Genomic DNA, 13,014 nt, shown 5'->3' on the forward strand with positions numbered 1-13,014 from the left:
CCTCTTGTGTTCTGACATTATTGGGGTCCTGGGTCAGCCCCTGACACTATTTGGCAAAAGTGAGGACTGCAGATGCTGGAAACCAGAGTTTAGATCAGATTGGTGCTGGAAAAGCACAGCAGATCAGGCAGCATCCGAGGAGCAGGAAAATCGATGTTTCGGGCAAAAGCCCTATTCCTGATGATGCTGCCTGACCTGCTGTGCTTTTCCAGCATCACTCTGACCTAAACCCTGACACTATGTACTGACCCTCAACTGTTGGCAAGTCCCAGTGATTGAAAACATGCAAGATTACACTTGATAGCGATTGCTCTTCATTGACGTTTTTAAAAAGGTTCATTTTACTGGGTTACACACTGTGTTAGATCACTTCATTCTGTGTTGGGCAAGCTGAGTCCTTTTAGCTGTATCGTTAAGATAATTAGTGTGGTTTACGGTGCTTGTGAGCAGAAAAACCATTCTATTTATGAGAAAAGGAAGGAGAGAGAAAAACAGACCTTGGACAAGAATAAATTCAGTGACGTGTGGAAAGGTGTCCACAAGGTGGAGGGGTCTGATTACTGTCCCTCATCGGTTATCAGGGAACAATCCTACCCCAGAGACAGTCTTGTCACCAGCCCGATCTGTTGGAACCTCCCAGGGCAGCAGATGGTGCTGTACTAGGGAGCTGAGAGACCGGCTTCCTGTTTAAGAAGCTGAGTTGTTGATATAGTGTCCAGTTTGGGTCGTGCTGAGCACTGTAATAGTTTGCAGACTCAACGCAGCCGAAAGACAAAGAAAGGATCGCGCTGCAGAGCAGAGCTCCGGGAGCAGCAGCGATGGGACATGAAGAAGGAATCCTCTGGTTTTAGATCCAGCCATCCACAATGAACAAACAAAAAGGTAAAACCGACTTTCCCGCCTCGATCTTTCAACTGTCACAGAATGTTGAGATTTAATTCGGCCAAAACTTCTCGTCTGAAACAGTAATTAGAAATATGGGCTGCTGAGTGCCTTTACAGTATTCGGTTCCAACAACTTACAGTAAATCCAGACTGATTTGGAAACGCAGACCAAACCCGCAATGTTTTGACACCCGAACTGCTGTGGAGATTCATCTCTTCAGGCTGACAGGAGTATGCTTTGTTCACACTACAAATGTTATTTCCAATGCAAAGAAATCTTGGAATGTAATGCATGTTGGTGGCGTAATGTTTGTTTGTAGTGTAATGTGTTGCACTGTTTCTGAGACCTGTGTTACAAGGGCATGTTAAATCGGAGCAGGATTTGACCATTTGGCTCCGTGAGCCTGCACTGTCAGTCAACAAGTCATGATTTTTCGCTGAAAGGGTTCAGAAAAGATTTACAAGGATGTTACCAGGGCTGGAAGATTGGAGCTATAGGGAGGGATTGAATAGACTGGGGCTGTTTTCCCTGGAGCGTCGGAGGCTGAGGGGTGACCTTACGGAGGTTCATAAAATCATGAGGGGCATGGATAGGATAAATAGACAAAGTAATTTCCCTGGGGCGGGGGAGTCCAGAACTAGAGGGGCATAGGTTTAGGGTGAGAGGGGAAAGATATAAAAGAGACCTAAGGGGCAACTTTTTCACGCAGAGGGTGGTACGTGTATGGAATGAGCTGCCAGAGGATGTAGTGGAGGCTGGTACAATTGCAACATTTAAGAGGCATTTGGATGGGTATATGAATAGGAAGGGTTTGGAGGGATATGGGCCGGGTGCTGGCAGGTGGGACTAGATTGGGTTGGGATATCTGGTCAGCATGGACAGGTTGGACCGAAGGGTCTGTTTCTGTGCTGTATATCTCTATGACTCTGCTTTCTTGCCTAAACCTCAGATTGCTTTGAAGTCTTGAATATACTCAATGACTGAGCATCCAAAGGTCGTTGTGGGGTGGGGCATAAAGAAATCCTGGGATTCCTAATTCTGAATTAAGGCACTTCTACTCATTTCAGTCCCGAACTGTTGATCCTACCTTCTGAGATGGTGTCTCCGAGTTTGAGATTCTCCAAGCAAAGGACGCACACGCTCAAAGATATGACCTGTGAAATCATTGAGAAATGTTTCACTTTTCAATTCGATCAATTCTCATTCTCTGTACATGTAGACCCAATTCCCCTTCAGAGGAAAACTCCAAACTGGAGAACCTCCACTGAGGCAGGAATATCCTTCCTTGGGTAAGGAATCCAAAGCTGTTCACGATGTTTTCAGTGTAGGTTCCCTCACAAATCCCCATCTCATTGCAGCAAGATCTTCTTACTCATATTCCAGTCTCCTCGCAATAAAGGGGAAGCTCAGTGGTTAGCACTGCTGCCTCACAGCACCAGGGACCCAGGTTCGATCCCACCCTGGGGAGACGGTTTGCACGTTCTCCCCACTTCTGCATGGGTTCGTCCGGGTACTCCGGTTTCTTTCCACAGACCAAAGGGGTGCAGGTTGACCACGCTAAGTTGCCCATAATGTCCAGGGATATGCAGACTAGGTGGACTAGCCAATGGGAAATGCAGGGATGGGGGTAGTGGATCTGGGTGGGATAATCTATGGAGAGTATGTGTGGACGGAATAGGCCAAATGCCTGCTTCTGTTGTGTCGAGATTCTGTAAAAACTAATACATCATCTACCTTCTTAACTGCATGCTGTATCCATATGTGAACATTATGTGATCCAACTATGTCCAGATCCTCTGAATATCCACATTTCCCAATCTCTCGCCTTTTGGAGAAACATTCAGCTTTGTCTCTTCTTCCAACCAATTCTGCATTTCCTCAAATTATGCAGCACGTGCCATTTCATTTTCCAATCACTTTACATACCCCTCACAGCTTACATTCCCATTTCGTATCGTCCATAAGCTTGGATGTTTCACATCAGTCCCCTGCTCCATGAGATATCCCAGTTGTTTCAGTCCACCCTCGTCTTTTGTAACAACATCCTTATAACACCTCATTCAATGGCTTTGGAAACTCCAAATATACATAGATTCTTCTTTATCGACCCTCAAAAGTTACAACTTCCAAAAACGGGAGATGGGAGATCATTCAGCCCATCGTGTTGGCATCAGGTCTCTGAGTTCGCACTTCACTGATTGCTGTTCTCCTGCTTTCTCCCTGTAACACGATTCCTTTTCAAATCACAGTCTAACTCCCTTCTGAATGCACTTATTGATCCTCCAATCGAGGCCATAGCCACGCCCGGTGTGAAAAAGATTTTTCCCACCTCACATTCGCTTCTTTTGCCAGTTACTGTGCTCTCTCATTTGCAACCCTTTCACGAGTGGGAACAGTTTCTCCCCATTTACTCCATCCAGACCTTCACCATGTTAAAATCAGAACTCTCAGCCTTCTCTCCTTGAAAGAAAACAACACTAATCTCTCCAACCTATCATCATAACCGAAGTCCTCAATCCCTGGAATCTTTCTTCTGGATCTCTTGTGTCCCCTCTCTCAAATGCCTTTGTATCCTTTCCAAAAAAAAATCAAGAGATTTGTTGCAAATAATAAATCTCTCATTTAAGTATTCACTTGAGGCCACTTCCATTTTTCCAAACTCCTTTAGCTACACAGCCCCTTATATTTAGACTTTACTGTTTAAAACTCATTCGGATTTAAACACTTCACTCATAAACTCAGCGTGAATTCCTTTTGTATTATGATCACTCTTCCCAGAGATAGCTTACTGGAAGATTACAAATTAACCCTGTATTAAGGCAGAGAATTAAAGCAAAGCAACTTGTTCTCTCATTGGTCTTTTGAAATATCATTCTTGTCAACCATCTTCAAAGTATTCTGTGAACTGACCTCCAAACTGCTTTTCCTGATTGAGCTTTCCCAGTCTATATAAAGATTAATCTTGCCCACAATTATTTCACTTCAAGCTTAACTCATTCTCTAAGATATTGCAGGATGATTAATGGATTTATTGTGTGTGTGTCTGTGTGTGTGTAAGAGAGAGTGTGTGTGCGTGAGAGAGAGAGAAAGCGAGGGAGAGAGTGTGTGCATGCATGTGTCTGTGTGTGAGTGTGAGTGCGTGTATGTGTGTGTGTCTGTATTTGTGTGTGTGTGTGTGAGAGCATGTGTGTGTGTATGTGTGAAACAGAGAGAAAGAGAGGAGGGAATGCGCGTGTGTGTGTGCGTCTGTGTGGGTGTGTCTGTCAGTGTGTGTCTGTATCTGTGTGTGTCTGTGTGTGTAAGAGAGAGTGTGTGTGTGAGGGAGAGAGAAAGAGAGGGAGAGTGTGTGTGCGCGTCTGTGTGGGTGTGTGTGTGTGTCTGTGCGTGTGTGGGTGCGTGCTTGTGTGTGTCTGTATCTGTGTGTGTGTTAGTATGTGTGTACATGTCTGCGTGTGTGTGTCTGTGTTTGTGTGTACGCGTGTGTGTTTGCGTGTGTGTCTGTGTGTGCTCGGCAATGGTGACTGAGGTACTTTGTGATAAGACAGTGTTTGTTCCATGATTTGCTCATTCCAAGCTCTGTCAGATGGAAGCATTCGCTCATGGTTCAGCTGTGATATTCTTTTCTTTCATTTGAGCTGAATAAATATCCTTAACCAATAAAATTGCTCCTCATCTGAGCCATTCAAGACCCCTGCTCTCAGAAACAGAGGAATAAAGATCAAAGTTATGACAAACCTTTGACACTGGTTCAGCCTCAAAGGGAGTATTGTGCCCAGTTGGGGGGACTACACCTTCAGAAGGATGTGAAGATAATATAGAAGAGACAGCAAAGATCCATATGAGTGGTTCCAAGGGTGGTTATGTGGAACGATAGGTGGCACTGGGTCCGTTCACCATCGACAGGAGATTTAATTGAGACGTTCACTGTATTGCGGGGTGTGGCAAGAGTGGATGGAGAGACCGATCCCATTGGCGGAAGGGCCAAGAACCAAGACTGGCTCAAGGTGACAAGGAAAAACTAATTTCACAAAGTCAGTGGTCAGGATCTGGAATGCATTCTCTTAGAGAGTGGTGGAGGCAGGTTCACGGAGGCTTTCAAAACGGAATTGGATCATTACCTGAAGAGAAAGAATTCCCAGTTTCCTGAAGAGAAGGTCAGTGAGTGGGACTGGCTGAGATAATTTTACAGGGTTCCTGCATGGACACAATAGGCTCAATGACATCTTCCTGTGCTCGAGCCATGGCACAAAGCTGTTCCGTGACTTTCTTTTGACGATGAGTTTGTGGCTCAATGAAATCTTTGCGCTCTACAAGTGACAGACCGCCTTTGTATTTGCAGTCTGACCTCTCGACCTAAACAGTATATTACCAAGAGTAATGGGAGGCGACTGACAGGCATGGTGCCAGGGCACCTGCTGCAGGTGGAAGGTTGGCAAATATTGGAATGAGATTCGCTAAATTGATTTCCTGTATCCCTGCCTGCTGGAACGAAACACACATCATTTCTGCCACACAACAATTTGCTGATTGCCAAGTTGGTCAAACTGGGCAAGCCATCAACGGCTGTGTGAGACAAGAAACGAGCACAGGACCCTGAGCAGCATCAGTCCCGTTACTGATGGGTGTGTGTTATCTGAACACTAAAGGTTATCTCTAAGTGCTCTTGGGTTCTCCAAAATGAGTCGATAGTTCCTCAAATATTATACAGACAAGAAGACTCATATCCCAGGATTGGAAGAGTTCAATATTTGGCTTTGATTGTTCTTTGGGGGCTGGGAATTCGTAAGAAAGCCAATGCTTGAAATCCTCTGGCAGTATGGGGGGGGTATGGAGTTAACTCTTCAGAACAGAGAAACAGGTTTGAAGCGAGCAGTGGGGTCAGGGAAGTGGGGAGGAGAGGAAATGAAACAAGGGAAGGTCTACAATGGGATGGAAGACAGGGGAGGTGAACCTACGTTTTCCCATGCCCTTACCGTTCCCTTTCTATCCTGGACCTATATCCTCATCATAAAATGCAGTTGTAGAGCATGATTTGGAGATGCCGGTGCTGGACTGGGGTGTACAAAGTTAAAAATCACACAACACCAGGTTATAGTCCAACAGGTTTAGTTGGAAAGCACACTAGCTTTCGGAGCACTGCTCCTTCATCAGGTAGTTGTCACAAACACACAGACAACCTTACCACTGCCCTTTGATATTCAATGGTGTTACCATCACTGAATCCTCCACCATCAACCTCCGGGGGGATTACCATTGACCAGAAACTCAACTGGACTCACCGCATGAACATAATGTCTGCAAGAGCAGGTCAGAGGCTCGGGAATGCTGCAGCAAGTAACCCATCTCCTGACTCCCCAGAGCATGTCCACCATCTGCACAGTACATATCAGGAGTGTGATGGAATACTCCCCACTTGCCCTGGATGGGGGAGGGGGGGGGGGCAGCTTCGACAACACTCGAGAAGCTCGACACCATCCAGGGACAAAGCAGCCCCCGCTTGATTGTCCCCACACCCACAAACCCCCACTCCCTCCACCATGACGCTCAGTAGCAGCAGTGGGCACCCTCTACAAGATGCAGTGCAGCAACTCCCCAAGGCTCCTCAGACAGCACCTTCCAAACCCCAGAACCACTATCACCGAGAAGGACAAGGGGAGCAGATACACGGGAATCAAGCCCTCCAAGTTCCCTTCCAAACACCACACCACCTGACTTGAAAATACATCACCGTTCTTTCACTGGGTCAAAATCCTGGGATTCCCTCCCTAATAGCGCCGTGGGTCAACTTACAGCACATGGATTGCAGCAGTTCAAGAAGGCGGTTCACCACCATCTTCTCAAGGGCAATTAGGGGCGGGCCAATAAATGCTGGGCCCAGCCAGTGACCCCGCCATTCCTAGACTGAATCAAGAAAAGTCCTTTGTTTCTGATTGTGTACATTGCAGTATTCCAGCCACATTTGAGTTCAACAACTGCAGACGACAATCTCAACTTCCCCCTTCCCCATTTTGTTTCCTTTCCTTTGCAGATCTCTGTGCTCCCATTTTGCTCATGGTTATGTTGCTTGGATATATCCATCACCCTACCCTTGCCACCTGCTGTAGGCCACGTCTTGACCTTTCTCTTCCTTGCCTCATCGCCAATTCCTTTGGGCCTCCACAACCAACTCTCTTGTCATTTAATCCCTCCTGTCTTCCAACTTACACTTGTTCCATCCTTTCTTGTTCTCTTTCCCACCTTCCTCCATTTCAACCGTTCGCTCTTCAGATGAAAGGTCAGCAACCTTTCATGTCAAGTCTATCTCCACCTCGGGGCGGCACGGTGGCTCAGTGGTTAGCGCTGCTGCCTCACGGCGCCAGGGACTCGGGTTCGATCCCAGTCTTGGGCGACGGTCTGTGTGGTGTCTCCACATTCTTCCCCGTACCTGAGCGAGTTTACTCCAGTTTCCTCCCACAATCCAAAGATGTGCACCCCAGGTGAATTGGCGACGCTAAATTGTCCATAGAGTTAGGTGCATTAGTCAGGGGTAAAGATAGGGCAGGGGAATGGGTCTGGGTGGGTTACTCTTTGGAGGGTCAGTGTTGACTTGTTGGGCCAAAGGGCCTGTTTCCATACTGTAGAGAATCTTATCTAATCAGACAGGTTTAGATCTGGGCGGCTTTCTGTTTCTCAGGCTTGGATCGAGTTTTTGTCTTGCCTTGATCGCTTCAACTCTCTTTGTCTTCAAGAGCATAGGGAAACCTCAACTCGAGCTAATCAGAATTGGCAGGCAACCATGGACCGAGTAGGCCAGTTTAGCTGAGGATTCAGGAGGGCCCCTGGCATCAAGTTTCATTTGGGAGGTGAGGGAGCAGAACCAGGAAGAGAAAGAGAGGGAAAACAAATCAAAAGGGGTCTCAAAACTGGGGTCAGCAATAAATCATCCTTCTCTCTGATGCCCGGTACAACGCCCCATTCAATGTCACGTCAGAAAAGATCTCAATCTTGGAATGCACATCATAATTGTGCAGCAATCGGAAACGTTCTCCACTCTCCCATTCCCCAGAGAGAACAGCTCAGCCTGTTGTTTATTGATGGGGTAAGCAGGGCTCTGACTGATTGCGATCTCTTGAATGGCGAGTTACGGCCCAGAGCTGAAGTCTGAGAATAATGCGTTCCTTTAAGCACTGTGATGACCCCAAGCAATTCACAATGGGGTTTTTTTTTTTAAAAAACAAGTCCCTCCAACCCTTCTGTCTCCTCTGTTGAGAAGCTGTGGCTTCATTGATGGGTTATTTGTACTGACCGCGAGCAGGAAAGAGAGGCTGGACATTGAGGGCCCCTAAAGCTATGGCTGACATTGCAAAGCACCCCTTTGAGGCAATGACTCTCACATGACTGGCCCTGAGATCACTGGCAATTTATCAATGCGATGGCTCAGGACGATACTATCTCTACAACACCCACTACATAACACTCTCGTCTGCTGTAAAGGTAAGGGTATGTCTTTTAGGATCTTATAAGTTTTAAATATCATGAGGGCAGTTAGAGTTTAATTCCCCTAGAGCCAGCAGATCAGAAACCAGGAGTAAAAGTATGGCTTTCTCTTTTTGAACTGGCTGATCGGGTCAGTTTGACATCGCAGATCGGTGCAAGTTGGTGCAATTCTGCCAATTGCTTTGTCGTAAGGAAGAAATTGGCACGTGGCACTTGTTACGTGAGGCAGCAGGATATAAAGTCTGTGTCAGGGCATGTGTCAAAGTTGTGCAAACCACTGGGTACTGCGTGATTGGACCACATATCAAGTCTTACATTCGCGTTTGTGCCAAATGTCTTCAAATATCTCGACTGAAGATTTTAGGAGTAGAATAGCACATCTGCAGTGAATCATCTGAAGCTGCCTCTGTGTTGGCATAATCTGGCTGCCCCCACACTTTACCACTGACTGATCGAGTCCCCCTTTACTTGCGGTGCCACTATCTCGACTCTAAATGTTGCACATCCTCCTTCTGTGCTATAGCCGTTCACCTCCGCTCAAACTGCTCTGTGTGAACCCAATTCGGGCAACCCTTATCCACTGTCTGAGAGACTTGTACCCCAACATTGAGACACAAGGGTGGAGAGTTGGGAGTTTTTTTCTACTGGAGCATAGGAGGTTGAAAGGCAATATGATAGATGTTTAAAAAATTATGAGAGGTATTGACACAGTTCACAGCAGTTTCCTTTCCCCTTGGATGAGGGATTTTAAGACTCGGGGGTGCATTTTTCGTGCAAGATGAGAAAGATTTTACAAAGTCATGAGGGGCAATTTTTTTTTGCACAGAGGGTTCCCGTGTGGAATGAATTATCCTGAGCAACTGGTGGATGTCAGTACAATTACAATATTTAAGAGCCCATGATGGTAGCCGTGATGTGGTGGTGCCTGATGAAGAGGCAACGCTCCGAAAACTAGTGATTCCAAATAAATCTGTTGGACTATAACCTGCTGTTGTGTGATTTTTAACATTTAAAAGGCATTTGGATGGGTCCCATGAAGAGGAAAGGTTTCGCGGGAGCAGGCAGGTGGGACTAGTTTAGTTTGGGATTATGTTCAGCACGGACTGGCTGGGCCGAAGGGTCTGTTTCCATGTTATCTGACTCTGTAAAGCAGGTGTAGCACTGGAAATGTTGGAGTCAGTTCTTTATCAGCCAAATTTCCATCCCTGGTCATCCGAGAAACTCAACTGGAACAGGATTGGGCCCTTCTAGCTGACCCTACATTGAGGAAGATCATGACTGACCTTGTTTTCATCTCATCCATTTGTTTTCGCTCCCCCGCATTCCCATAACCCTTGACTCCCTTCTCGATCAAAAATCTATCTCACTCAGCCTTTCCGAATCCAACAGCACAGCCTCTTGGACCTGACAAACGCACATTGTAAATGCTGCTGTCACTCTCCATTTAAGGTCAAGACTGGCTCAGATGCTTTGAAAATTTGTTTATGTGTGACTCTTAATTCCTCAACTGTGCTGTCATTCCTGACTCCCGGAGCCAAGAAGTTTGAATGCCAAGTCAAGAACCCACAGAGTAAAACCAAACCAAATGTGTTTTCCGCATGCATACACTGAAATATAGTTTCGGGGGGTTTTCAGTGTCTATTCTCATTTGATCTTTTCCCATGAGATAATACACTCATGAATCACAGATCCAGTTTGATAAGATTGCTGTCACCATCGGAGCTTTTTGAACAGTCCAACCCTTTCCCAATTACCCAGCTTCCTGCAGCATATTTGATAAATGACGAGATACCAGGAAGAACGGCATATAATCTGGAATTCAGAAACTAAACGTTGTTCAGAAGCAGCAGTGAGCAGGGTCAAGTTCTGGATACAGCTCTGAATCTGATGAAGGGCTTTTGCCTGAAACATCAATGTTCCTGCTCCTCGGATGCTGCCACGCTTTTCCAACGCCACTCTGATCTTGCCTCTGAATCACAAGCGCAGTGCAGTGCTGAGGGAGTGCTGCACTGTCAGCGGTACTGTCTTTCAGAAGAGATATTAAACTGAGACCCTGTCTGCCCTGACAACGCTCTCCGAGGTGGTGACTGGCAAAGATCCAATGGCAGTATTCAGAAAGTCATGCTCTTCCCTCCAGTATCCTGACTAATATTTATCCCTCAACGCAGAGCACAGAAACACTTTGAAACACTGATGTCCCTCAGTTTAGACAGGGATAATGGCATTGAAGTAATTCCCATATGCAGGCAAGGGCTGTGTCTGGGTGCTGGCACCAGCACTGCATTCCCTGAGGCAGGTTTTCCCAAGTCCTGCATTGCTGGGGTGGGATCTAATCCCGCTGTTAAATGTTTCCAGGAACCAAGTGCTCGCTTTCCAACGTTCACTGGGCAAAGAAAGTTCACATCTGGAGTCTGTCGTCCAGGAAGATCACTCTTTGTAGTTAAACTGAAGCTCCAATTACTGTTAAGTAATCTTTGCAACAAATGATGAATATTTGTTGGCTTTCTGCAAATCCCAAAGATTCCCCCTTGGCCCTCCCTTTCAGCCCTTTGGAGGCGAGTGAGAGGAAGCTGTTTGCACGTTCCAGTCACTGAGGATAGCTGAAAATCTACAGAGCTGACAGACATTTTGTGACACTTGACACGGCTAGTTCTCCGGTTCGGGAACTGCAGCCTATCGTCTGAGCTGGTTGCTGATACAGATTAAGACGTTTCGGCTGCGTTGCTGGTCTCCCAGTGCGACAGAAGGGCAAGTGTACCCAGTCATGCTGAGGCCAGGAAACACAGGAACTTCTCTGGAGCACTCAAACTAATGTCATTCATCAGAACTGTTCAATAAATGTAAAGGATCTGACTGCCAGACTCAAATAACCAAAGTTCCCTGAGTGTCATTAACAGCGAATATAAAATGAGTGATGAGATCTGATTTATATCCAGCTCATCCAGTGATAACTCTCCAGCGATAAATGATTTTTTTACAAGTTGGAGGATGGGCTGATTCAAGAATTGCTTACTCCCAGGAACTCCTTAAGAATGATGCCAGACTTTAAACCCCCATCTGTTCCTACTGTAATCCCCAAAGTTCATATCAAACTTGACATTCATGTTGGATGTGTCTGCACTGACTCAGCTACATGGACGATGGAGCAGCACACATGCTCCTGACTTTTGATTCACAAAGCCAAAACAGTTTGCAAATTCTGTTAAAAATGCGTCAGCAAGGAAACCTACTTTTGGACTGAGATAAAAGTCTGCACTGGAAACATCCCATAATTTTGGTCAAAATTACCCAACAGCTCTGCGGGGCTGCTGACTGACAGTTCTTGGCCCAGCGTTGTCTGATTTAAAATCCTTATCTTTGCCTTCCAAGACCCTCCATAGCAATGCCCCATCTCAAATTCTAGTTTCTTGCGCATTTTAATTTATATTCGCTCCGTCAATTATTAAACTCGATCTCAAGCTCTGGAATTCACTCCCTAAAGCTCTCCGCCTTTCCAAATTCTCTCCCGGGGGATTTGAGAGCGGTGTACAAGATTATGACAGGCTTGAGTCAGGGAGACAAGGAAAGCTCTTTCCATTCGCCAATTGTACTTGGGGGAATGCAGAGTTTTGGGCAGGAGATGTGGATAGATTATGAAGGACATTTTATGCAGCGAGTGATGTTGTCAAACTTGAAAGGGTTCAGAAAAGATTTATGAAGAGATTGCCAGGTTTGAGTGATAGGGAGAGGCCGAACAGGCTGGGCCTGTTTTCTCTGGAGCGTCGGAGGCTGAGGTTTATAGAGGTTTATAAAATCATGAGGGGCATGGATAGGGTGCATAACAAAGGTCTTTTCCCTCAGGTGGGGAGTCCAGAACTAGATGGCATAGGTTTAAGGTGAGAGGGGAAGGATTTAATCGGAACCTGAGGGGAAACGTTTTCACACAGAGGGTGGTACGTGTATGGAATGAGCTGCCAGAGGAAGTGGTGGAGGCTGGTACAATTGCAACATTTAAAAGGCATCTGGATGGGTATATGAATAGGAAGGGTTCGGAGGGATATGGGCCGGGTGCTGGCAAATGGATCGAGGTTAATTTAAAATTGGGCATGGATGAATTGGACCAAAAGGTGTGTTTCCATGCTGTACATCTCTCTGACTCCAAGTGAAAATGACGTGGAATCCACTGTTCACAGAGGTGATGGAAATCATGAATGGTTCCCAAAGAAGATAGGAGAGACACTTAAGGGAAATAAACTTGCAAGGTGACAGACACCAAGTGAGTGAATGGGACTGACTGGATTGTTCAGTATAGAACTGGCAAGGACTCAATTGGCTGAACGTGTCACAAATGACTCTGTGCCATTCTCAATCCAGCTGCAGAAAACCCCTTTGTTGGGAAAATCGTTGCTTAATTACTCAGCCAAGTCCCACATTTTCTTGGGAAGAAGGTGGCATGTGGGAAAATCGATCTCAATGTTGGCTTTCATTTTCTGGATGAGGGCACCTGCGGCTGGAATATGCAGGGTGAAACTGGGCTGGGGTCAAGGAGCACTTCGCCAACACACAGGTCTGACACCTTCATAAGGCCCAGCTTGAGATCCGGTTAAAGTTACTCTGAAAGGTTCATTCGGTTGGAGTGCAAATGGAACAGCCTGCAATGTGGAGCTGTGCACA

At 46.2% G+C, this 13,014-nt stretch overlaps 1 protein-coding gene across 3 annotated transcripts in view; it reads left to right on the forward strand.

The window, feature by feature from the left end:
• Window positions 1-754: 754 nt before the first annotated feature.
• The window catches only part of LOC122542973 (actin filament-associated protein 1), a 76,415-nt gene continuing 64,155 nt past the window's right edge, over window positions 755-13,014 (forward strand). For all 3 annotated transcript variants that reach the window (XM_087984265.1, XM_087984266.1, XM_087984267.1), the window contains exon 1: window positions 755-882. In XM_087984265.1, coding sequence (XP_087840391.1) covers window positions 867-882 — 16 coding nt within the window. In that variant the 5' untranslated portion in view covers window positions 755-866. The remainder of the gene's footprint in view (window positions 883-13,014) is intronic.

This window comes from Chiloscyllium plagiosum, unplaced genomic scaffold, assembly GCF_037043375.1.
Source record: "Chiloscyllium plagiosum isolate Xiang-an unplaced genomic scaffold, Cpla_swu_hap1 HiC_scaffold_48, whole genome shotgun sequence".
In the NCBI taxonomy this organism is placed as follows: Eukaryota; Metazoa; Chordata; class Chondrichthyes; order Orectolobiformes; family Hemiscylliidae; genus Chiloscyllium; species Chiloscyllium plagiosum.